This window comes from Neovison vison, chromosome 9 (assembly GCF_020171115.1).
Source record: "Neovison vison isolate M4711 chromosome 9, ASM_NN_V1, whole genome shotgun sequence".
Classification (NCBI taxonomy): Eukaryota; Metazoa; Chordata; class Mammalia; order Carnivora; family Mustelidae; genus Neogale; species Neogale vison.
Genome location: NC_058099.1, coordinates 53,447,639 through 53,475,631, shown reverse-complemented (window position 1 = coordinate 53,475,631; position 27,993 = coordinate 53,447,639). Strand labels below are relative to the sequence as shown.

Sequence of the window (27,993 nt, the reverse complement as noted above, 5' to 3'; positions counted from 1 at the left end):
CTCTTTCTTTCTCTAAAACAAATAAATCTTAAAAAGAAGAAAAAAAAAAAAAGATGAGTGAGACAATAAATTTGCTGCTGGGCTGTAACCATTTAAACTCAAAGTGATGACACCATTGTCAGAGAGAAATAAAAACTAAGTCTTCTATGCTAAATGCTGTAATATTTATAAGTAATTAGCTATATGAACAAATTTAACGAAGACATATATTCAGTAGACCTGATACTGCACAGCAAGGTCAAGATTTCTTATGAGGATTCCACGTTCTACGTATCACTAAAAGCTCAGAGATATGCTGACACATTCAAATGACAACTGTTAGAATAACAGGGTACTCTTTTGGGGTTTTTTTGAGCTCAGGACTCTGAGATGGAGATCTGAGCTGAAATCAAGAGTCGGGACACTGAACCAATTCAGCTACCCAGGCATCCCAATAATAATAGTCTTAAGCTGTTTTTCTTTTCCCATAAATATAAACTAATTATATTATATCTGACACTATTACTTTCAAGCAAAAGAAAAAACAAACTACCAAGTGATGATATCTCCACCACCATTTCAGGATGCATCCACAGACATGCCAAATTACCATCATATTAGCATTAAAAATAATTTACATTTCATTTTTTTCTTAATTTTTTCTTAATTTCACACTGTTTTTGCCTATTCTCAACTATTTTTCCCCAAATCCAGTAAGTTAAATAAATACATCAGTAATTTTTATCCATTCTAAAGGGACCATGATAAATAAATGATTTAATAGATATCAAAAAACAAAGGTTATTGAATAAAGTGAAAAATACTGTTTAAAGAGCAATAAATAATGGAAGTACTCAGGACACTTTAAGATTGATTATATAGAAGGATAATATTTACCAACATTCGAAGCTACCTGCAATCAAATCTTCTGGCTATTTCTATTCTTTGTTAGCCAACTAATTCTGTGGCACAGTTATATCTGACATCAAGTCCTTAGCAACATTATTGGAATGAGCTAATTGGAATAATAATGATGTATCTTCCTAGCTGAAGAGTTTGCCAGACTGCTAAACATTATTTATTTTCCTCTTCTGAATATTGGCAGCATGTACCTTTTGAAATTCTCTCCTTTCTTTCCCCCTTCTGTTACTCTCCCCATAGCCTTAAGTATAGTTAATATATTAGTTGTGGGCCTTCACAAAAAAAAAAAACAACAACAGGTATAAAAGAATCAATTACAAATTATCTGAATCCGCTTCATCTAAAAACAATTTAAAACATGTCACTTTAGAACTAATGTGGTAAGACACAAATGGTTAGCTACAAAATCTCTACACTACTAGCTACGAATTATTTATTTCAAAAAGAAAACAACCTCAGATTTTCTCACCTAGAGAGACAGTATTGTCTACAATATGAGGTTGCCAGCAGGTACCTATTTTTAAAAATATTTAAACTACTATAATGCCTTTATAAGTCTATTTTGACAATCCTCATATTAGATAAGCTACTAAAAATGGCTTGCCTCAGTGAAAAATGAAAACAGCAAAATATAAATTCACCAATCAGGAGATTCAATGAGCTTCCTCTGAAGAATAGATTTTTGTGACATTTCAGCATTTTTTAAACCTGTATTTTTTTTAATTAACAATGTGACAATATTGTTTAAAAAAAAAATCACTCCAGAGAAAAATACAAAAAATACAATAGAATCTGGTACTATAGAAAGAACACTGACTTAGGGGATGGACAGAAATGAGCCAAAACCACACCTCTGCCAAGTGGTAACTCTTGAACTAACAAGTTTTGGATCTCTCTGACTCTTAGTCACCTTCTCTGTACAAATGGGAACCAAACTACTTATCCTCTCAGAGATATTTTAAACGAGTTGGCATTTTCCACTAATCAAATGCTTACAGATCCAGCATAACAGAATGTAAAATTCATGAAAAATATGACTAATGATATATTCATGACTCCATGAATAATAAATTTTTGAAAGTATACTAAGTGATACTTTCCTTCATATTTAATTACAAAACTACAATTTTCTAATATTGCTTTTGTAAGCCAGCATACAATAAAATGAAATACATTATTATACTTTAATAATATACCAAATGACTAAACATTTGCTTATAAATACTTAAAATAACTATGTGGAAAATAGTCAAATGTGGACCTTGGTCAAAGAAAATTTTCTTTAATATCCATTTATTTTATTCATTTTTAAAACGCCAAATCATTGCCAATCTATAGGTCTTAAAATCTTTAAAATAATTTTATCCTAGTAACTACTTAAAATAAGACATTTGTTTCAAGAGGGGTTTTAAAAAATAAAATTTAACATTATACTGGCATGATAGCATGATAAATACAAATGATGGTCAAACAAATTCAACATCTAACATTTGAAAAACTTACCCAAATATCTCAAAGCCTATGACCTTTACTGATTTTGGCTTCTGTGACTCTAACTAAAAATGCTTACATTACCCCTATTTATTTAGAAAGATACCTATTACTTAAGTTTTTGCCATTTTTCCATTTATGTATTTTTGTTTTAATACTGAGAATTTTTTTAAAACACATTTTATTAATTTATTTGACAGATCACAAGTAGGCAGAGAGGCAGGCAGAGAGTGAGAGGGAAACAGGCTCCCCGCTGAGCGGAGAGCCCCATGTGATGCTGGGCTAGATCCCAGGACCCTGAGATCGTGACCTGAGCCAAAGGTAGAGGCTTTAACCCACTGAGCCACCCAGGTGCCCCTAATACAGAGAATTTTGAAATTAGTGACTGTTGACAAAGAAGATGATATAAGTATTATTCATTTTAGGTTTGTAGGCCTTCTTTAGTATAAAACTTAGAACATATATCAATAGTTACAGCTTAAAAATAAATCCGTATTTTGGGTATTCATGCCTAATGAATAAATTCTTTATCTCCTATACCTCTTACTACCCTTTTCTCTCATTAAAGGATATTTGAAATATTTCCTCAAAACCTCATATAGTAAAAACATATAAATCCTTGGATGTTCATGATAGGTGGGTATTTTAAAAGAATAAGAAGAAATGTTAGAAGTATTAAGTTACTCTAAAAAAGCAATGGGGCATCTGCAAATCGGTTAAAACAATTCAGATCAGAAAGACCTCCCCTGACAAGAGGAAGCTAAGAGAAGAGAAATGGAAGAAAATCAGGATCCCAAAGCCCTTCACTTCCAGAGTTTGTGAACAGCTTGCTTTTTCTCTCTCAACTCTATTTTCCTTGAGCTTAACCAAAACATACCAGTTTTCTACTGAATACAGGCTGACTGCCATTACAACAAAGCTTAAATGGCAATCCATTTCTTCTTTTGTTTAATGAAGAAACACTCTTACCTAACAAACAAACAAACAAACAAACAAAAGAAACAAAAACCGGAGTTAGAGTTGTTAACACTTTCTTTTCCCACCCAGAGAGCAAGCGCTGGGCCTTAGAATTTGGCTAGAAAAGAGACTATGCTGCCATCTACCAACCTGAGAGGGTATAAGAACAGAGAGTAAAGCTCTCACATCCTTTGACTGACAGAAGAACACAGGGTCAAAATCCACGGCATCCCTTAATTGAGCTAATATCGCCAGGAGAAAGAGGCACAGCAATCATTAATACAATCTCCAAAGATAATTAGGGGCATCTGGGGATCTTTAGTTCATACCCCAAATAACTGAAAGGGTAACAATGTGAATTAACATGTTTCTGATACTATCTGGCCAGCTTTCCACACAAAGGGAAGAGATGGTTATGCTTTTGTTTGTTTTACAGAAAAATAAAAAAGACACAGGCAAAAACTTAGAAAAAAATTGATGGGGCAGGGCTGTTTAAAGACTATACCACTCAAAATATTTTTTTAAAGATTTTATTTATTTATATGACAGACAGAAATCATAAGTAGGCAGAGAAGCAGGCACTGAGAAACGGGGAGGCAGGCACCCTGCTGAGCAGAGAGCCCAATGCGATGTGGGGCTCCATCCCAGGACCCTGGGATCATGACCTGAGCCAAAGGCAGAGGCTTTAACCCACTGAGCCACCCAGGCGCCCCCCAAATATATTTTTTAATATATATTAAAATATATATTATTAATATAATTTCAATGGTAATAATGGTGACTTCTGTACTGAAATTACTTGTAGTATTTTTCTACCTTATCATAAAAAAATACAATAAATGTCATCATTAAGAGAACTAATACAGTAAGAACAAGGTTCTATTATTTCACCTGAGAAATATTTACTACACAGTATAATAGTATTTTAGAACAGATTTGACCTTAAAAGCAATTATTTCAATTATTGCCTCTGGCCTTTAGTTCTACTCTTTGCCAACAGTGACTTCCTTCATCTCCTTATCTGGTTAATCTCTACTGTACTAAAAGTGCACCCCAAGCCTCATTCCCTATAGCACAACAGTTCTCAAATCCTGTGGCTAGGGCTCACTTTCCGTACAATTCCACAGGATACCTTTTACATAGACTATGACATGACTGTTTCCCCTGGAGTTGCACAGTTAAGCAACATGGATTAGAATCACTTGGGAAGTGGGGCATCTGCGTGGCTCAGTCAGTTAAGCATCAGACTTTTGGTTTCAACTCAGGTCTTGATCTCATGGCTCCTCAGATGGAGCCTAGAATGGAGCCTGAGCTCAGCAGGAGTCTGCTTGGATATTCTCTCCCTCTACCCCTTCTCCTGTGTGCTCTCTTTCAAATAAGTAAATCTTTAAAAAAAAAAAAAAAAAGAGAGAGAGAGAGAGAAAGAAAAGAAAAGAAAAAAAGAAAAGAATCTCTTGGGAAAAAATTTTTAAACAAAATGCTACTGCCAACATCATCTGTGAGGGAAACAGTTTTATGAGACTCACCTCAATAAGAACACTACAAAAAGCCACATAAAACCCAATTAATTAATAAATAAACAACTGACTGAAGACACTGGGAAGTAGCCAAACTAGCCAAGGCTTATAGGGCCAAGATCCAAGGGTACAGAAACACACTAAGGTGAGTCCTACATTCTGCACTGCTTTTTACCATAAGGGACTTACCAATTCATCCCCAGTATGAAAGGTCAAGCATAAGCAGAGGCTCAGAGCTGTCTGTAACCTCACAGAGTTGGGAAAAGAACAAGGAAAAGGCATGATCCACAGTAAACACCTAAATTGTTCAGTTGAGTCTCATGAAGGGTTACGTCATGAGAAGGAAAACTGAAAGTAATCCTTCACCAAGACAAAGCCCTGTAATCATAAATTGTTAGAAAATTCAATAAATGTAATAAATGTCATTTCAAAGGAACTGCTGTATTAAGACAATGTTCTGTTATGTAACCTTAGAAATATTTGTCATATAAAACCCTCAGTTGGATCAAGATGAGACTTCTCTTTATTGCCTATCCAAAAAAAGGAGTAAATCATATCTAGAAAAAAAAAAAAAAAAAAGCTCTTCTACAGTTTGTCATTAAAAATGCCTGGTATCCAACAAAACCTATCACACATATCAGAAGAAAAGACTGAATATCTGGAAACTAAGATAGAAAAAAAAGCTAACAGAAACAAACCCATAAGTAGATCTCAATACTGAAACTGACACAGACATTAAAATAACTTTAATTAAAATGTTCAAAAGTATAGATGAACAAATGGAAAATTTCACTAAAGGAGTTATCTATGAAAAAGTTATCAATGAAAATTTTGAATGTGAAAAATAAAACTGATTTAATAACTCAGTAGAACAGTTTGACAGATTAGACAGAGCAGAAAAGCTGATCAGTAAACCAGAATAACGGTCAGTAGAAAGTGCCCACTCTGAAGGAGAAAAAAAAAGAAAATACAGAAAAGACTGAAAGGTATGCAGTATAGTGAGATCGCACGTACGTAAATTCAGAATATCAGAAATGCAAAAGAAAAGTTTGGCAGAAGCAGTATTTGAAGTAACATAGGCCAAGATATGTTTGTAACCTAAGGATGTTATCAAGCCAGAGATACAAGAAATTATATAAACTCTTTCATAGAAGAAAAATGCGGCGAAGACAATGAAGCACATCACAGAATAACTGCTAAACTACAAAGACCAAAAAAAAAAAAAAAAAAAGAAAGAAAAAAAAGGAATTTCAGTCCAAGGTGGTGATATACAAGCTCCTGAACTCAACTCTTTTCATGGACACACTGAATCTACTGCTACATATGGAACAATTCTCTTTGAAAGAAATCCAGAAACTAGATGAGCAATTTCTACACAACACAACTATAAAAAAAATCATCAAATCACAAAGGAAGAAAGAGAAGAACAAAAAATTATAAAATAGCTAGAAAACAATTAACAAAAGAGCAATATTAAGTGCATGCCTATCAATAATTACTTTAAATGTAAATGGACTAAATTCTCCAATCAAAAACAAAGAATGGCTGAATGGATTAAAGAAAAAACCCTCAACAATATGATGCCTATGAGAGATTCACTTTGGCTTTAAGGACACACAGACTGCAAGTGAGTGAAAGATGGAAACAGATATTCCATGTAAATGGAAGCCAAAAGCAATAAGAAGAAGCTATACTTTTATAGCAATCAAAACGGACTAAAGTCAAAGACTGTAATAAGAGACAAGGAAAGTCAACATAATGATAAAGGGATTGGTCCAATAAAAGGATTAATATTCATAAATATTTATGCAAACAATATAGGGCCACCTAAATACATAAAGAAAATATTAACAGACCTTAAGGGAGAAATAGAGAGCAAAACAATAATGGCAGAGCTTTTAATACTTGAGTTTCAACAATGGATAGATCATCTAAATAGAAAATTAACAAGCTAACACTGGATTTAAACTACACATTTGATCAGATTTATAGACCCTCCCATACAACAGCAGGAGAATACACACTCTTCTCAAACATACATAAAATACTCTCCAGGAGAGATCATATGTTTAGGCCACAAAACAAGTCTTATTAATAAATTTAAGATGACTGAAATTGTATCAAACATCTTTAATAAGAATGGTAGGAAACTATAAATCAATTATAAGAAAAAACTGGAAAATTCAAAATTCACAAATATGTGAAGATTAAACAACATATTACTGAACAACAAATAGGTCGGAGAAGAAATCAAAACAGAAATCAAAAGATATCTTGAGGCAAATGAAAGTAGAAACTAAACACACAACAATTTAGGAGATGCACCAAAAGCAAGTCTGAGAGAGGTTCACAGCAGCAAATGCCTACCTGAGGGAAAAAGAGAGGTCTCAAAGTACCTAACTTTATACCTCAAGGAACTAGGGTGGACACACACACACACACACGAAGAACCAAGCCAAAAGTTAGTAGAAGGAAAGAAATAACAAAGATAAGAACAAAAACAAATGAAATAGGGACTAAAAAGAAAACAGAAAAGATTAAGGAAACTAAAAGCACATTCTTTGAAAAGATAAACAAAATAGACAAAACTTTAGCAAATTAATATAAATCATTCTCAAACTATTAAAAAAATTGAAGGAGGAATCCTTTCAAAATCATTTTACAAGATCTGCATTAAACTGTTATCAAAATCAGGGCGCCTGGGTGGCTCAGTGGGTTAAGCCGCTGCCTTCGGCTCAGGTCATGATCTCAGGGTCCTGGGATCGAGTCCCGCATCGGGCTCTCTGCTCAGCAGGGAGCCTGCTTCCCTCTCTCTCTGCCTGCCTCTCCATCTACTTGTGATTTCTCTCTGTCAAATAAATAAATAAATAATCTTTAAAAAAAAAAAAAAAACTGTTATCAAAATCAGACAATATTCGAAGAAAAGAAAATCACAGGACAAAATCCCTGATGAACAGAGATGTAAAAATCCTCCACAAAATATTAGTAAACTGAATTCAATAAAATGTTAAAAAAAAAATCATACACCATGACCAAGGAGGATTTATTCCAGGGATACAAGAATGGTTCAACATCTGCAAAACAACCAACATGATACACATTAATGAAATGGGGGAAAAAAAGAATCAAAATCACCTCAATAGATGCAGAAAAAGCATGCTACAAAATTCAACATCCACTCCTGATAAAAAGTCTTAAATTAGGTGAAGAAGGAATATATCTCAACATAATAAAGGTCATATATGACAAGACCAGAGAAACATCATACTCAACAACAAAAAGTTGAAAGCTTTTCCTGTAGGACCAGGAACAAGACAAGAATGGCCATTTTCACCACTTTTATTCAACTTAGTATTGCTAGTCATAGCAATAAGGCAAGAAAAAATATAGAAGGTATCCAAATTAGAAAAGAATTAAAACTGCCCTTCTTTGCAGATAAAACGATATATACAGAAAACCTAAAGACTCCACCAAAGTCTGTTAGAACTAGTGAATTAATTCAGTAAAGCTGCAGGATAATAAATCAATATAAAAATAATAGTTGTGTATCTATTATTTCAGGACCCCTGAAATCATGACCTGAGACAAAGGCAGAAACTTAATCAACTATGCTATCCAGGCAAAAAACAGTAATTCTTCCTCTAACTGGTAGAATTTTTTTCAAAGTTTCTACCTTTCATTTGGAAAGGGAAATCAGTTTATAAATTCAAATATGCTAATCCTTCAGAAAATAGAACCATTATATTTTGGGTACTGAAATTTCTTTAGTCTGTCATCAGTCTCCCAACAATACTATCAAACAGTCTGTAAAATTTTCATAAAAATTAATAGGCCAGGGGCTCCTCGGTGATTCATTTGGTTGGGCACCTGACTCTTGGTTTCGGCTCAAGTCATGACGGGGTCCTGAGACTGAGCCCCATGTCGGGCTCTGCATTCAGCAGGGAGTCTGCTCCTCCCCCCTTCACTCTCTTTCTCAAATAAATAAATAAATCTTTAAAAAAAAATCAATAGGCCAAAGGAAAACTGTTTCTTCCTTCCAAGAGCTTTTATAAAAGTCAAACATAACATAAACTGAACATCTATTACATATCAGATACTTTTACACGTGTTACCTCATTTAATCTCTTATTAGTCACCTTTTCCAAAAGAAAACATTGTAATTCAGAATGGTTAAACATGGTGTCAAAGATTATACGTATAATAACAAAAGCCAGGCTTTGATCCTAGGTGTGTCTGTTTAACAAAGCCAAGATCATTCTACCACCAGGGTTGGCAAACTCAAAAACAGCCAGAGAGTTAATATTTTAGGTTTTTCAGACCATATGACCCTGTCACAGCTACTTAACTGTGCTGTTGTCGTCCAAAAGCAACTATAAACAATATGGAAACAAAAGTAGCTGTGTTTCAGTAAAACTATATTAATAAAAACACGGAGAGTCAAATTGTCAATCCCTCCTCTATACTACAATGCATCTCCTCCTAGAGAACCTCTATTAAGTTTTTATTAACATCACCAAATTGTATTGTATCTCTCTCTCCTTAAAAAATTATGACTTTCTTAAAAAAAAAAATTATGACTTTCATCTTACTGGGCAATTTTATTTTAATGCTTTTCTTATTAGGCTCCATTATTTGAAACAGGTTACTCTTGGAGGAATACGTTTAGTCTTTTACATATTCTAACTATAATGTCAATTATACCAGAAATTAATCTATAAATAAGATGAAACACTTCTAAAACTACATTACTTGCATGCACTAACTTATCAGTATGAAAATGTCAAACATCTGTATTTAAAGTTCTCCCTTTGAACTTTTTTCAGTTATTAGTATCTAATTTTAATTGCTCAATCTATATTTAATAAGCATAATCACCACAAGGCTCCACTAATATACACAGCCAAGCAACAAGAACAAATATCCTCTTTCAATTAAACAAAATGATCATAGATGGAGTGCCTGGAAGGAGCAGTCAGTTAAGCATCCGGCTCTTAGTTTCAGTTCAGGTCATGATCTCCAGGTTGTGAGATCAAGCCTTGCATCAGGCTCTGTACTCAGCAAGGCATCTGCTTGGGACTCTCTCACCCTCTCTCTCTCTGCCCCTCCCCCTCACATATTCCCTATCTCTCTAAAATATATAAATAATTTTTTTTTAATGATCATATATACAAGTGACCTAACGACACAGAACTCAAAGACCTTATTTTTTAGATAGGCCCTTCACTCCCTTATTCCAAAATTTAATCATATGTGCCATCACTGAGATTGTTATTTTTAAGATTTAAACGGTAGAAAATTGTATAAATAGGAAAGAAATATTCCCCTTGTCCACCCTACCTTCCTTCCTCACACACACTTGCGCACCCTTGTGCATGCTGGCTTTCTGTTCTGCCTGTCTGCCTTTCTCTGACTTAAACACACACACATACACACAAAGGCAGTGTATTTCAAAAACACAATCCAAGTCCAAAGAATACACAAGATCAGGCTGAAAACAACTGCACACACAAAACACAGAAGATTCAAAAACATATGAGCAAATTCAAATCCCAGCTCTACCACTAAAACCAGTTGAATAATTACTTACTAGCTTTGTGCCTTCAGTGACTACCTACTGAACCTCTATTAATCTGTTTGCTCATCTATAAAAATGGGGGAAAAGCATACCCCACCTCACATGGTTGTTGTGGGCATTAAAGTGAATGGAAGCAGCAAGCCTACAGCATGGTGTTGATACGTACGTACGTAGTCAAGTACTTAACACTTGCTGCTGCTCTTACTCCCATCACCACCCCCAACATCACCCATCTGGGACAAGCCTTACTAAGACCTGTTGTTATTCCTGTACAACATGGGAAGAGCACTGTTTCCAATGGTATACATAACAATAACTTTTTAAAGGATCTTGTAAATTCTTCTTTTTGTTATTATTAAAAGTCAGAGGGGAAAAGTCCTTTTTCCTCAAAAATTTAACATTTCTTTGAGTGCCTTTAAAAAATTAAAGTCTATCTTTATACCTGAAAGGAAACAAGAAATTAACATTTTTCACTTACTCTCTCATTGTTATAGGTATTTTTAAACCCAAACATATATACTGAAAGATCTAATATGTTGCTTTTTCAAGAAAGTCACTCAACCCTAATAAATAATCATAAATGGATCTGGTTAAAAGGGAATGGCAGATTAGGGCCTACTTTCTCAATCCCAATATATTTTAAAATTCACCAAGTTTGGAGTTTATTTTTGTTGCTTTTTGTTTTCAATCTTCTGCACTTAAGGGAACCCCATGTTAATAACTGTATGCCACAGTCGTTCTAACATTAGTGGATATAAACATTTCTTACCAAGTTACGCTTTTTTACGGGAAGAAAGTAATAATAGTGGCAGAAAGAAAACATCAGAGCGTAGGAAGTAAGAAGTTCCGTGTAGAAACACAACTGCAGAAAAAGCCAATGATTATCTTCACCAACACAATTGTTAATCCTGAAGAAAAAAGGAAAACAGAAATAATATTTTAAACTTTAATAAGATGTTCACCTCAGGACCGGTAAAAACTGAAAATAAACACAAATAACTTTATATAGGCTTGACTTTATGGAGATCCGCTAATGCCACTGAAACCTACAAGCAAACAATACACAGCAACAGACTCTAAATACGCCACCTTGCATTTGCAAAGCACTCTCTACTCTACAAAGGAAGTCCATGGATACGGCTGCCTTCAACTCACAACCACCCGGTGTGGCAGGAAGAGCAGATGGCAGTCTCCTCGTTTCATTGGTATGGAAACAGGAACAAAAGAGTAAAGACACTTGCCAGAGGAAGCGAAAGTAGCCAAGAGAACAAGAACCTTCTTCTGTATATTGCTCTCCCATTACAGCATCCCAGCTGCGGAGGGCAATTTGAATGATTCAAAGTAAGAGGACTGAAACCTGCCACTCTGACCTTCCTGCTAAGCACTCCCAGTTCTTCTTACTTTTCAATTCTGCCCTTCGTTGCTAAAAATAAATGTATATGCCCACAAGTATTTACAAATTCTTAGAGCTACACTTCCACCATGACAACAGGGAATCACAGCTAGGAAAAATAATTAATGTGATAATCCTAAAATTTTCAAGCCTAATGCAGGTTGAAAATCTCACCATTCCAAATTTTCAGACTATTTTACAATTCCCACAGAAAACCCTAGTTCAAAACAATAACTTACCTTGCTCAAATGTTTTCATTTCATTATACTGCTATTGTTTGGGGGGAAAAAAGATATAACTGGTTCACTGCTAACAAACTGTTATTTCAAAAGTGTATCATTAAACTATTTTTTTAAACTCAGATATAGAACTAAATCCAAAACGCAAAGAGGCATTTCCTAAACTTAAGAGCTCATGCTTTGTAAACCATGAAAGTTCCTGTGCATGGTGACTTGCAAGGGGGGTCTTCACAGAAGAGTGTTCATGTGTGCCCTCAAACATACTCTCCAACAGCTGTGGCTTCAAACACTTCTCCTCGTCCCATCATCCTTGACCCCACCTGCTTTAATGATGGCATTCTTAAGCAGAGAGCTCTGAGAAACATGAAGATCCTCAGTCTATACGGAAGAGTTCTCTTGGTAGCAAACTACTCAAGGGGCCAGAAAGAGAGAAAAGCTCCAGGTGATCTGAGAACTGACCTTCAAATCTAAAGCTGTTAGACAGTAAAGAAATGCAATTTCTAAAAATATAAAAAAAAATTTCCCTGCTTTCATTTCACACTGTCCATTTTCCTCAGCCTGTGACTACCTTGGCAACGCCCTATTAAGGAATTCAATCACCAAAGTCCCTCGGATCTATTCAAGGCCTCTGATCTACCCTCCTTCCCTACCTCCAACTCCTTCTACTTCCACTTTTCTTCCCACAAGTACTCTGAGAAGTTGAAAACCCATGGAACAGGCGGACAAACAGCTCACCCGAATCTTAGAATTTAGATTAACAGCACATTTTTCTGTCACCAAGTTAAGCTCTATTCCTTAAAAATAAAGAAAGGATGTCGCTAATCTCTACAGGACCAAAACATCTCCTGGTTGATTATTTTTTAAGCTTAAACTCTAGCATTTTTTTAAAAGGAAGTATCAGTATCCAACCATAACATGAACATGAACATTTATTATATTCTTAGTTAATCAGAAACATTACTCTAAAAAAGTTTACACAATTGAGTTTTTCAGTGTGGTTACTACTTGCCTAATAATACCTAGCCTTTTGTTTTTTAATGTATTACTATTATAATTGTAAACAGATCACTGAGGTTTAGGAAATCACTTGAGAATTTGTTTAAATTCAAGGCACATTTCTTAAACATGAGCTATATATTATATACACTATACTATCCCATTGACGGACTTAAAAAATTTGAAACTTCTTTTATATAATAACAAAGTGCTTTTATCTAAAATGCTTTTATTTTTCCTAATCTCAGGAAATTACCTTCTGTTTAAATAATCAGTTTACGGTAAAAATCAAATTTTCACGAAAAGCTTGCAAACATTAACTTGTGCTAGCAGAGTGAAGTCATCAAAAACATGGGAAACTCTAAATTGGTCAGCATCATCTGGGAAAGCTAAACTCCATCAAGGAGTCAACTATAGATAAATGCAGTGATGAATTTAAGAAGCCCATTGTGCAGTTAACTTTGTATATGTGCCTGTATGTGTGTACAAACATAAATATATATGTATTTAGATATATTTACAAAGTGCTACACTATACTAGTTTAAATATTTATACAGAGATCCCATGCTAGGAAAACAGAATTAAATACAATATCTTGTTCACAGATTTTTGTGACAGCTTTGAAATGAGATACAATGCAGAATTCTCACAGCATTTGTTTTCAACATTCTTTTTCTCAACTGAACTGTTTTTAAAAATATTACAAGAGAGCCCCCTATTGACCAAAAATGTTGGTTCAGTGGCATCAGCTAACTACCACGGACACAGATCCAGCTCACATGTAACTTTAATACCTGCGTCCAATACACAATATTGAAAAAAGCTTACAGGGGGTAAAGATGAGGTTATCAGAGTATCTGAGATGTGTTATTCTTCAATTAAACAACTGGAAAGGGAAATACCATGCAATGTATGTGGTTTATTACAGTTGAAGACAATAACAGCTATTATTTGCTTTTTATGTGTCAGATACTCACTACAATGGTTTACATACATTGCCTCATTGAATACAACCATCTTAGGTCTCTTGTACACATGGGTGCATCTGAATGTCAGTTTTCTGCTCCAATGCCTTTTTGTTAGAAAAGACAGGATCTCTGTGCAAAAATGACTTTGGCAGTTGATAGAACCTGATAGAATAGAGCTATCCTTACTGAAAGATTTATTTTTAAACTGCATGACTTTAACATAACTTTTATTTAAATCTGCTAAGTACTAAGATTTCTTTTTTACTATTTCTTTTTCTAAAAGTAAATCACAGATTTCTTACCATGGACAGTGATGATCCATTCTCCTAACACAGTGGCCACAGCGGCTACAGTGATGGGAACGCTTTGGTCTCATCAAATTACATTTGTTACATAATTCCCAGAACTCCCGTTCTAGAGAAGGAAATTAAAATCCATTTAATAAAGGCAAATGAGTAATGTTGAAATTTAGCAACAACAGTTTAGATTTTTACAGGAAGTCTTCGATATATGTGTTCAAGAGATTTTTCTTCTACATCTTCACTGTAGAAGAGTTTGCCATAAATACTGCTTCTCTATTCTATGCATGTCTTACTCTATACATTCCTAATTTTAAACACTATAATAGTTAAGACACCATTAATGTTAAACTGAGGGATAGAAAATAATGTATTTGGGTTGTGGACATAATTGCCATAAGTAAAATTTAATAACAAAACCCAATAGTACAACCATATTATTATATTAAAATAGAATTTTATGTAAACAAATTAATTTCTCAAAATTTTATTAATGACTCTAAAAAAGAAATAATACTGAATCCTAGTTTCACTGACTAAGAAGTCAAAATCAATCCTATGAGACAACTGCGTGGCTCAGTCAGTTGAGCATCTGCCTTGGGCTCAGATCATGATCTCAGGGTCCCAGGATCAAGCCCTGCATTGGGCTCCCTGCTCAGCAGGGAATCTAGCTTCTCCCTCTCTCTCTGCCTCTCCCCCAGCTTGTGCTCACTTTCTCTCATTCTCTCTCTCTCTCTTGCTTACTTGCTCAAATAAATGAATAAAAGCTTTAAAAAAAAATCAATCCCATAAACTCATTAGAAAAACAAAGATAGCATTCCCATCCCCCAACCATTTTATGTTTTTAATATCAGTGAATTCATTTGGAAGTGTTTATGGGAGAGGGTTGGAAAAGGGTTTCAGACGGGTTTAGGAGGAATTAGAATGATTTCAGAAGTAAAGAAGATTACAAAAAGTTGTTATTTAATGGAAATAAGGAAGTTCTTTACCAAACTCCTTCTTTACCACCAAGGAGCAATTTCTTTTACCTTGTAATTAAAGAGCACACATTTAAGCTTTGTGCTAAAAGCATTAAGTTTACAGACATAAAAAGTCATTTATTTCCATTATAAACCTTTCTAATCAGATCTATAAGAACTATATGAAAGTCATCTACCAAGACAACTGCTTTATTATACAGAATGTATCTATTTCATATTTGTTGAAATGGAACTTTACTTTTACAAAGTTCTTAAACCTTCCATCACTTATATTTATTTTTTTTTTTTTTTATTTTAGGACTTGTTTTTTTCGTTTTACTTAAGCCTTTAAATGTTGCTTCATTGTAGCGCTGCATGCGCTTGTAAGAACTGATACCGAGAGACCCTGTGCTCTTCGCCTAGCATCACTTATATTTAAACTACACTCTAACCTTGCTAAAAGCATGGGTATAGTAATATCAACCTAATTTCCATTCAGTGAATATTCATATATGCAAGTATGATCCTAGCACATAGTAGGTGGTCATTAAATGCTTGGTAAAGTATGAATTTTTAAAAACGAAAGATTCTAAATATAAGTAAAAAAAGATAATAGTAGGTAGTATTCAGTTTTCTAAAAGATACCTTATTTTAATTCCATTATTTTAGTTTAATGACCAGGAGTAAAATCAATATACTGGAATTTTATAGAGTGAAGTATTAGGAAAACATTCTGCATAGAAGAAATCAATAATAATGATAATAATAACAATAATATCAAATTAATTGTTCCAATAATATTAAAGTTGAGAAATTAACTTTTGCATTTAAAATTTCTTTTTTTTAATTATTTAAATTCAATTTCCTTAACATATATCATATTATTAGTTTCAGGGGTAGAATTTAGTGATTCGTCAGTTGCGAATCACACCCAATGCTCAACACATCATGTGCCCTCCCTTAAGGCCCATCAGCCAGTTACCCCATCCGCCCACACACCACTCCCTCCAGCAAGCCTCAATTAGTTTCCTAAAGATCCTCTTTCATTTCTTACTTACATTCTTATTTTAATAAAAACTTCCATGAGAAAGTAACATTAAAGTTTAATTTAGATAGTTAAACTAGTATTATTTAACTGTAACTGAAATGAAAACTCATTTCATATGTAGCACAATACAGTGTCATAAGCAGATGCTTTTCCCACTTAGCTAGATGCTCCCAAACATCCCAGTGTTAAAACTCTGAATTCACATATTGCAAGGAATATAGTCAGGAAGCAGACTTCCTCTGATGAGCCAATTTTCATTAAAAGACAACAGAAAAACTTTAGTTTTTAAACTAGTGCCTTAAAATATAAATATGTCATATTCATTACTGGTCATTTCAGCATATGATGTTCTAGAGAGTAAAATTCTTTATTTCATACTTGACATGTTGTGTCCTCGGAAAAGAAGACAGCATTTGGTTATAGTGAGAGAAATCCTGTAATTGTGTAGTCTAGACCACGGCGTGGCAAACTATAGTCCACAGGCAAATCCAGGCCACCACCTGTTTTCATGGGCTAAGAATGGTTTTTATAATTTTCAACAACTGAAAATAAGAATGTGTGATATGTAAAAATCTTGAAATTCAAATTTCAGTGTCCACACATAAAGTTTTATCTGAACACAGTTCAAATGAACACCCATTCATTTACATTTTCCCTATGGCTGCTTTTGGGCTGCAACAGCAGAGCTAAGAGGCACTGACAGAGACTGCACGGTCTGTAAAGCGAAAATACTTACTATCTGGATGCGTACAGTGAGGAAGAGTTTGCCAATATATGGTCTGAATCATAAGTTTGTTTAAAGAAAGAGCTTGAGCCATTCCACTGGCTAAACTTAAGATACTATATAAGCACCTAAAATGGCTTTGAAAACTCACCCTTTTCTCACCCCAATTATTTAGAGAACAAAGAAAAGAATCACTTTTTTAAATACCTAGAAAGTTAACTGAAGTATCATCTATGTTTTTGCCTTATATAGCAAGAAAAAAAAATCCATCTATTTTAACCTACCCCACATATCTGGGAGCCATTCTTGCTCTTTTCCCTTTCCTTCTTTAGGTTTATTCCTTCCAAATGCGACCTTGGTGACTAATATATTCTGATGTCTGAAAAATTTTGTACTAGCCATCTAATATAAAATAAAATCCTATAGGGGAAAAAAATCAGAAGGCAAAATGCCATCTGTACGTAATGAGAATAAAAATTTTAAATTTAAAAAAAAAAAAGCCCATGGGGGAGAGAATTCAATTGCTAATTTATGGTAGCTACAGAAAAACTGACAACTGACTTTTTTTTAAAGGAAAGAAAAACTGAAAAGTGACTTTTTTTAGAGGAATAAAAAATCAAAACATAAGACAAATCAAAGACAAACCCCATAAATGCCTGGGTAAACCTAAGTAAGTAACCTAAGTAAACAGTATTTCACTCTGTAGCAAGGATGCTCTTAATGCTGTAAATGCACGAATAAATACAAAGCAAAATTTGGTTTTGTTTAGCTATCCCTCAGAAAGAAAGGAATCACCTTCTATTTAAGACTTTTAAAAAGCCTTACGTATTAGGCTCTCTCAATTACTGTATTTCAAACCACAAAGTAATGTTTTAGTAAGAAAATGGAACCTGAAACAATGAAAATCAATAAAATGCTTGGCTCTTCACAGAGGTTCCCTGACAGAATCACTTGCCAATACAGAAAATAAATGGCTGTAAGTCTCTAAAACAGATCTCCTTTAAAAAGCAATAAAAGAAATAGGGAGGGGAGCAAAACTACAGGAGGAAACATGACCCTGAGCATTAAAGCACAAATGTCCCTACCATTGGGGCAAAATTTCAATGGACATGAACACACAAATTTTAAACATGCTCCATTTTTTTTCAAACTTGGAAGATTTTGCTCTGTAATAGGGTGACTCTACTCAAAGTGGCTCTAATAATGACAAAAACACTGAAGTCAAACATGGGAGTTAAGAGCTTGGTGATGAAGATGTTCTAGGGGCACCTGGCTCAGTTGGTTAAGCCTCTGCCTTCAGCTCAGGTCATGATCTCAGGGTCCTGGGATGGAGCCCCATGTCGGGCTCCCTGCTCAGCGGGGAGTCTGCTTCTCCCTCTCCCTCTGCCCCATCTCACTGCTTGTGCTCTCTCACTCTAATAAATAAATAAAATCTTGGAAAAAAAAAAGTTCTGAAATTGACTGCAGTAGGACCCCCGGTTAACTCAGTAAATAGAGCACACAACTCTTATCTCTGGGTTATGAGTTCAAGCCCCACCTTGGATGTAGAGTTTCCGTACATACATAATTATATAACACTGATTGTGGTAATGGTTGCACAACTCTGTGGACATAAAAAAATCACTAAACTGTCTATCTAAAATGGGTAAATCATATGATGTATGAATTATACTCAAGAAAGCTGTTTTATTAAGGTTAAGAGATTGAATAAAATCATTTCATAAAACTTGAAAATAACATAAAGTAATATTTCTGTATTTGAAACATGCATGGGATTAATTAAATATAAATAAACATTTAATTACTTCATTTGACTATTTCATCTACATCCCAAGAACTTTATAAAAATCAAATTCTGGGGATCTTTGTGTGGGACAGAGGAACATCCTCTTATATTCAAACTGCCTCACATATTTGGCAGGTCACATAGATACTAAATTTATTTAAAATCTATTTTTTTAAAAAAAGAATTTCATGTAAACTATGTCAGAGTAATTCAACTAACACATGGTTAAAATCAAAAGTATTAGGGCTTAAGTTTCCTTTCCTAAAGAATTCAATTATATGAAACTGCTCAACCTTAAAACAATGATGATAAATGTCACTTTTTATAGACCCTACTCTCTAGTCGTGCGATGTTATTTTTTCACTGTTAAAATTTTGTATTTTTTACTAAGTTAAAACCGTATTTACAAAATAATCAGGAAATCAGCATCACAAGGCACATGATGACTTCAATTTTTCCCAGAATCAAAGCAAAGGTGAATAAAGGGCTAAAATTATTAATCTCAATATAGACACGTGGTAAAAAAGAGGATGGAGACAAGTATTTGAGTGTCACAGCAGCTCTACAACAACCCGCTCTGTGACCCAGAGAGGACAAATCTACACTTGATTATTCAGTCAAATACCTCCTGCAATTACCATGAGAATCAAATGACAGGAACTAGTAAAAGACTTTGGAGACATTAAAATACAATAAATAAATGTATTTTTTTCTTCAACTGGGCAAAAGTCTTTGGGCCTCAGTGGAAAAAACTATGCCAAATGTCAACTGAGATCAGAGAGAATGCAAACAGCAGCAAGGTAACCTGGAGTCTTCTATCTCCAGGGTCTATAAGCTAAAGGTAATAGGGTGGTTTCCTGTAGATTCATTTAGGCATACAGACATCATTTGTTTGGTATTCATCTAAAACCAATGTTTGTAAAATTTTTAATTAGTTGTTAGTTTTTTTAAAATTATAAAAGTTCTCTCAAAAACTGCAATTCTGGGGCACCTGGGTGGCTCAGTTGGTTGGGCGACTGCCTTCAGCTCAGGTCATGATCCCAGAGTCCCGGGATCGAGTCCCACATCAGGCTCCCAGCTCCATGGGGAGTCTGCTTCTCCCTCTGACCTCCCCTCTCATGCTCTCTCACTCTGTCTCTCTAGCTCTCTTAAATAAATAAATAAAATCTTTAAAAACAAAAACAAACCAAAAAAACCCTCCAATTCTCTGTTTTCTCTTTAAAAATTTTAAGATCTATGAATACCGGGCCTACGAGACAATTTCCCTGTAGCTGCTGCCTTTGGATATGAGACTTTCAATACGAAATGGTTCTTTCTTGGCCCCTCTCACTGATGAGCAGTATCTGATCCATGTAGGCATCTGAGTGTTTGACCACTGCACACTGAAGATTTCGTCAGAAATGGGTCCTTTTTTCTTTAATGTTCAATTGGCCACCACATTACACATCATTAGTTTCTGATGTAGTGTTCAATGATTCATGAGTTGCGTATAATACCCAGTGCTCATCACAAAACGGTCCTGAGTTAGAAAAGGCTTGCTTCTCTAATTTCTGGAAACACTGGGCTCTAGAGTTGAAGGAGGCAATACATTCACCTACGTGGTAGAGAGCCTTTCTTTGGGTTAGGCTAGTTGAGAAAAGAGATTCAGTACAAGTTGCAGACTGCCATTGTCCACACCCAAACACACACACAAAATAACTGCCAGTGATAAGGCTTCTATAAGTGAATAGAAACTAAATCCTCCAACGGTTCTCAGAAACTTCTATAGTCATGTAAACATTAGTGTCTATCATTCCCATTTAATCATTAAACTTGCAAGGCCACGTAAGTCCCTAAATGATGGGTTTCAAAAAACAACATTCAGGAACTCAAGGGAGGCTCCCTTAGTGATTTGCCACTAATCTAATTTCAGAAGGAATTAATAGGCTCCCCAATTTTTTATACACTGGAATTATCTGAAATCTTTGAAAAATGCTGGTATCTAGCTCCTAGCTCCGTATGTTATGATTTAACTAATACGGAATTGGGATCAGGACACTGAGATTTTTAAAAGCTCCCCGCAACTCTAATGTCTCATGTCAGCAAGGTTGGAAAGCACTGAAACACTATAGGAAGTATTCTGATTCTCTAATGTCCAACAAAATCATAGAAATGTCTTCTTAGAAGAAAGTACAGACAGTTCTCAAAGCTGGTAGACCAAATGATCAAAAAGTGAAACTGAGGAAAGAGGGTTCCTGAGGTTTACTATACCTGGCACATAATAAAACAAGCGATACATTTCAATTCATTTTTGTGGTTCAAATGGTTATTTTGCAACAAGGTAACCCAAAACCAACTTCAATTGACACTAGAATAAAAAGCTTTCAACTTTTCACTGAATTGTCAGAACCCAGAAAAATACAGGCAACGTTATCATTATACTACAAATATTTATGCTAAGCAATATTCTATTTATAATATCACCAAGAGAGGGGAACCATCAAAAAGATTCGTTTATTAAATAAAAATGTATCAGGTATTTATGTATCATTCAACACGCATTTACCAAGCAAGCATCTACTAAGTGACAGAGATGGGCACTAAGGATAGAGCACTGAACAAACGCAGAAAACAAAACAAAAAATCGATATCCTCACAGAGGCTGTACAGATCTAGGGTGTGAGAAGAGAAAAACAAGTAAACTACAAATAAGAGGTAGGGAGTGGGGAATACCGGGGGTCAGCTGGGCTTTGCAATTTTAAATAAAGAAGTCTAGGGGAGACTGGGTGGCTCAGTGGGTTAAGCCTCTGCCTTCGCCTCCCGTCATGATCCCAGGGTCCTGGGATCGGAGCCCCGCATCGGGCTCTCGGCTCAGCGGGGAGTCTGCTTCTCCCTCTCTCTCTGCCTGCCTCCCTGACTACTTGTGATGTTGGTCAAATAAATAAAATCTTTTAAAAAAAAGAAAAGAAAAGAAGTCTAGAACGGAAACATCAAGAAGAGACTTGCGAGCGGTGTTAGAGGACATATATAATGAATGCGTGCTGAAGGCCATAAAGTACATTCACAAAGGTAGTAATGCCGAGAGAGCAAAAGTGACCAATCTGAAGAGTGCCATACCTCCATGTGGAATCTTAGGGTTCTCAGGGAGTCTTCCGGGATCAGTAAATGAGGCCCTCACTAAAGCAACCAGACAAAATATGGCAATGCCATAGAATACTTGGAAATAAATGAGAAAGTTAAGTAAATGAAATTAGTTATTCATTCTTTAAAGCATTTTATCAAGAAGCATATTCAAAGTTTACATGCATGTTTTAATTAATGCCATCAGAATAATTTTCAAAACAAAAATGGAAAAATTAAATGATTAAATAAAATAATTAAACATTCATTTCATTTATCAAATAATACTGCCAACAGGACTATCTCATACATATTAACTTTAAATGTTATTTTGCATAATAACTGATAAACTTGTTATAAATCAGATTTTTTATTAACAGAGATTCCTTGTCAATAATGGCATAAATGAATGGGCTCCCTTTTAATTACTACATGTACAAATATATATTTGACAGAATCAAAGCAGCATTTTAAAACCCATCCTACAATTAAACTTTTTCATTACCTCTAATTGGTTATCTTCCAAATTATTTTGAGTTAGAGACATTCAATTTCTCCTTTCATAGAGCCTATGATATTAATGTAATGTGAAAATAAAAGATTCTGGGAATTTTGAGTTTTTAAAAGAAGAACTTGAAAAATAACAGTAAGGAAAAATAGACTCATTCATTATAATTCAACCTTTTAAATGAAGAAAAAAGTGGGCATTTGGCAGAGGAGGGGGAAGACCCCACACCAGTAGTAGGAAATTCAGTTTGAGGGCTAACTCCAGGACTGACTACATGGTACTGGTCAGTTTTATCACTTGTATAACAGAGATTATATTTCCCATAGCATTTGTGAGGCCAAAAGGACATAATGTACAAGGAAACTGCCAATGCCATGTACATGTAAAATATATCATTTCAATCTTATTCTTTTAATCTTAAGCAAACCATCACCAAATGAAACTACAGCAGAAAATAATTATCCAGAAGTTCAAAGTATTATCATAATCAACATTATAATCAACAATTTTTGTAACATGCAATTCCCATTTCTCAGTAACGTATATCATCTACATTCTTAAAATTCCTTCCACATTTGAAATAAGTACACAATAGAAACATTAAAAATACACATGACACACAAAATAGCACTACTGTGCCAGTTTCAATTTAAACAAGTCAACCTTTATATATTTCACAGTTAGATATGGAGATGCCACATTTATCCAACCCTGCAAAATCTATAAAAGCCAGTCTTCTTTAAAATTTCCATAATTTGGTAAGTAACATAATATTAATATCACTAATAATATTAAAAGGTTATCATACTGATACTATACTCTAAAAATATTCACAATGAGAAAACTAATTATATAAAGAAATAAGTATCAGAAACTTACTTATTATTAATATGCCTGGGATATGTCCTTCTTCATAGTGAGGAAAGAGGACAATTTTGGGAATTAAAACAATATTGTATAACCAGACAAAGACAATCAAACCCATGCAGCACCAACCATGCGGGTCAACAACAAAGTGAATCCGGAGACCCATTTTGCAGTCCTACAACTGCGTGCCAACCCACAAGGAAAGACGATCCTAAGGAGAGGTGACAAAGGAAAAAGTTACTTATATAGAAAAAAATCATTTGACTAAAACAAAACTACATTACTGGCAACTATAAAATGACACTGAGTTTTGTTTGTATATTTTTGACAAAATGAAACACACTGACAACAAAGAAGTTTCAGAGTACTCAAATTTCATCAAAATCTTCAAATAATTTAATTCCAACTTTTACCATGAACTGCTACCATAGAGGATAAATTGGCAATAGCTTCTGGAGCTAAACACAAGACTGTCCTCAACCCAGCAATTCCATGCGTCAACCCAAGAGAAGTGAGACACATATCAAAAGATAGATCATTAGATCTATCTAATGATTATTAGACAAGATCTAATGATTATTAGTCCTAATCATTAGACTAACTGATGGTCATCCAAAGTAGTGGTCCTCCTGCGGTGGGAGGGGTGTTTCTTAACTGCAAAAGGACATAAGGGAAACTTTGAAGGTCTAGAGTTGTTCTATATCTTGACCTGGGTGGTGCTTCATGGTATTCACATCTGTAAAAATTCACTGTGCTGTTTATTTTAAACCACAGAATTTGTGCAATTTATTTTAAACCACAGAACAATGCCTAATCATTTTTGAAAAATCATAATAAAAAAGCAGAAACTAATCACAAATTGCCAAAAATATTCAAATTCACAGAATGAAGCCCAACTAATCTTGCTATTACCAATTCAAGAAGAAATGGGCTTTTTCCATACGAGTGTTAACAAAATGCTCATCGACCTCCCAGTGAGACACTTAAAGTTGATAGTTCTATGTTTATGATATCAGAACAAGTGATTTAAAATACATGTCTACCTTAGTAGATATAAGTTATAAGGGTTGAACAGGAAATTATAAGTTCAAGAGAGCACCTTTTACATAAAATACAATGGAATAATACAATAATAAACTAGGACAGTGTTTCTCAAACCTGTAAGCAAACCAGAATCAACTGAGGAGCTTTTTAAAAATACTTATTCCCAGGCCCCGTTCCAGATCTACTGAATCATAACTGTTTATGGAATAAAAGCTAAAAAACCAATAAAATGTCTTAAAATGTTCCCCAGATGTCTCTGATAAAGCAGACTGGTGTCTAGAAGCTACTGATCCAAAAGCTTCCCTCAGACTTCAATGCTAGGGCAAGGAGTTGAACTCAGTTCAACAAATCTATTCACGGAGCCACCACAACATATCAGTTACTATAGATATGATAAGTGAGATGTGGTCTTTGCCCAAAGTAACTAACAGTCTACTGGGGAAAAGAGTCCAAAAAATGGGTTTAATACAATACGCGACATTTCCGAGATGTGGACAAGATGTCACTAGAGGCCTGGAGGATGGGGACTAGTTAAGTTAGGGCAAGACTTCCTGCAGGTGGTAAAATCTGAGTTCAGTTTTTAAAGATGGGTAAGAGTTATCCAAGCAAAGAAAAGTGGCAACAGTATGGCGAACAGAAGGAAGAACAGGAGGTATACAAGAGTAAACGTTGTAGGAGGTATTACAAATTGCCTTCCTACGTCATAAAGCTCACAGTGGAGAGCGAGGGGTGAGAAATAAGGGGCTACGTCATGAAGGACACAAAGATGCCACGTTAGAATGCTAAGACTTCATTCGTAGGCACTGGAAAGTTACTGATGCAGGAAGTTAACGTGAGATTTATAACTTTAAATGAAGTATTGAAGCTCTAGTGTCAAGGATAAAATTAAAGATCGGTTAAGCTAAGGAAAGACAAAAGCCAAAAGTAGGTTTGGAGAAGAGATCAACTGAGGAAATAGTTACAATCAAACCAGTACTTTTTACTAATTGACTGGATATTAGGGGTTACAGAGGAAATGACTTCCAGAATGACTTCCAGATTGTCATCTTCTATCCCTCACTATCATCAGTTGGAGAGCCTCAGGGTCCTGGCCCCTAGAGGTCATGCCAATGTTCTTTAAAGCTACAAAGCTACAGGGACAAAGAGAAGAAGAAAGATTTAGGATTAGCTAATTTTAAAGTAATACCCTGATCCTATCATCTTTAGAACATGCAAAAATATAGGAGCAGCAGGGAAAAAAAAAAAAAAACAACCTCAAATGCAACACTATTCAACTGTCTAAATCAGATATGGTCTAAATTAGTCCTTATGAACGAATTTTAAAATAGGAATAGCACCGAGGCCTTTAAAAAAAGTAAAAGTTGACCTTCATTACCTTTTAATTAGAAAATTAAAAGAACTATCAGTTATCCTTAAAGTGAGGAAAGTAACAGAGGATAAATTATACTGTTTAATTTACTGGGTATCTTGGATTTAAAAAATTAAAGGAGCTCAAATACAAATGATAAGCCGTCTGCATAGCTAAAATGAGAAACATTAAAAAGAATGTTTATTTTTACAGTCTTGCCAACCATCAAGTGCCAAAAGAAATGACAGAAGGCTCTGTCTCTCAACATGTTCAATATTATTAACTTCATGTACCTTCTTCCTTGTAATATTTCTGTTCCAGTCAGGACTGAGAAACAGACCATGAGTTCCAAGCATCACAAAGAAGAGAGAACTTCACTACTTATTTCTAAATTTATTAATATTACAAGCAGAAAAGCATACAAGCCAGCGAAACAAGCAGCAGAATTCTCAAACACTCATTCATATTTTTGAACTCTATTTGTACTCTCCTCTACCAGAGAATAAAGAGTTTTTCTTAGGAGAGTCCTCGCAACTGAAAATACTAGACACTGAAAAGTAGAGTAAAGGGTTTCTGATTTTCCTAAGTGTGAGCGTATAAAGACAACAAGTTCTAAGAGAACAAGCATCCCCAAGGAAAAGCAAGCAGAGAAAAGAAAAACAGAACAATGAATAAATAAGATGTTGAATTGTTTTTTAAATACCTGATGAGTGAAAATTAGTGTCACATAAGCTTTACAGCTAGACTGTAGAGAAGCAAACAGTAGTCTTCCAAGAGCTCCAAATCAGATTACAACCAGAAACACGTACCTGGTAGAACTGTAGGATCACTTCCCTCAGCTAATATCTACCAGGCGTGGCTTATGGCTGAACAGAAACTATTACACATCCTGAGCCATGACCAGACCGAACACAGAGCGCTGCTATCCGATCTGAAGGGTGGTATTTGTAAAATACTTTCCTTAGCTAGAGATCCTGACATGCTAATCTGTCTATTAAAAGGTGAGTTCATAACTCAAACTTTGATGTAACCAGTGGACATACTGGTACTTCCACATTTTTTAAGATTGCTATCTGGTAACTCTACCTGAGTGCTGTGACTAACTTCATTAATGATGTAAATTACTACAGCACCAACTTTTTTTTTAAAGATATAATTCAACTCTAATAAACTAGACTACATAAATATTTACAATGCCCAAACTATTCTAGGAAGAAACGACCTTTCCTTTTTTGCCTTTTTTGGCCACTAAATTTTACTATGTATTTTCTTCAGGAAGAAGACTCGAATCACTATGAAAAGAAAGGGATAGAAAACTATTATAGGACAGAAAACTACAACATGAAAATGCAGAGTTTAGAAAATGATAAAAAGTAGCCAAGATAATTTACAAGAAATCTAGCCAAATGTTCTCTCAAAACTTAAGAGTTTTGTATGACTCTCCACCTCAGCCAATGGTCTTATAAATGTTCCATGAATATGGAAAAAAAAAAAAATTCCCTCTCTCATTCCTCCTATCTGAAATGTCCCTATCATCTTGTTTACTCTACTTAAATTCAATTCATACTTCAAGGTCAATTTGAATCTCACTCTCCAGACGAAATTTTTCCTGCTACCTCAGCTCACAGTGATTCTCCTCTTCCAAATTCCAGAACACAAGGCAAAACTGGTACAAGAAAATAGCAAGTGGTTTTGTAATCTCGAAATGAGGAAGAACCTCTTAAGAGACCACATAAAGATTAAAATTTCTGAAGCCTACCACGAACCAAAAACAAAGTCAAAAGACAAAGTATCCCTTTAAAAAAAAAAAAAAAAAGGACAACATATGACTGGTAAGAGTCATACAAAGTAAATACACAGAGAAGCAATTCACAAAAGAAAACAAAATTTAATGGCTAATCATTACTGATTAGAAAAATGTAAAATAACTTTTTCATCCTTTGTATGCACAAAATTTTGCATCCTTTTCAAAATGGATGGCTTTTGAATCCTTTTTTTCATCCTTTGTATGCACAAAATTTTGGGAAGACAGAGGATTATTCAATGACGAGAGAGCACAGAGAAAAGGACATTCCCATCCATTACGGCTATGCATGTAAACGGATACACTCATCTTTTTTTATTTTTATTTTTATTTTTTTTTTTATTTTAAGATTTTATTTATTTATTTGACAGAGAGAAATCACAAGTAGATGGAGAGGCAGGCAGAGAGAGAGAGAGAGGGAACACTCATCTTTAGAGGGCAATGCAGCAGTATCTATTAAAAAGTCACTC

General features: G+C 34.6%; 1 protein-coding gene across 2 annotated transcripts in view; it reads right to left on the bottom strand.

Annotated features, from left to right (window-relative positions):
- The window catches only part of ZDHHC21 (zinc finger DHHC-type palmitoyltransferase 21), a 62,608-nt gene that overhangs the window by 25,414 nt on the left and 9,201 nt on the right, over positions 1–27,993 (bottom strand). For both annotated transcript variants that reach the window (XM_044265639.1, XM_044265640.1), the window contains exons 3-6: positions 23,340–23,538; positions 21,950–22,048; positions 14,340–14,451; positions 11,210–11,348 (exon numbers count right to left, since the gene is read on the bottom strand). In XM_044265639.1, the coding sequence (XP_044121574.1) occupies positions 11,210–11,348; positions 14,340–14,451; positions 21,950–22,048; positions 23,340–23,493 (504 nt within the window). In that variant the 5' untranslated portion in view covers positions 23,494–23,538. The remainder of the gene's footprint in view (positions 1–11,209; positions 11,349–14,339; positions 14,452–21,949; positions 22,049–23,339; positions 23,539–27,993) is intronic.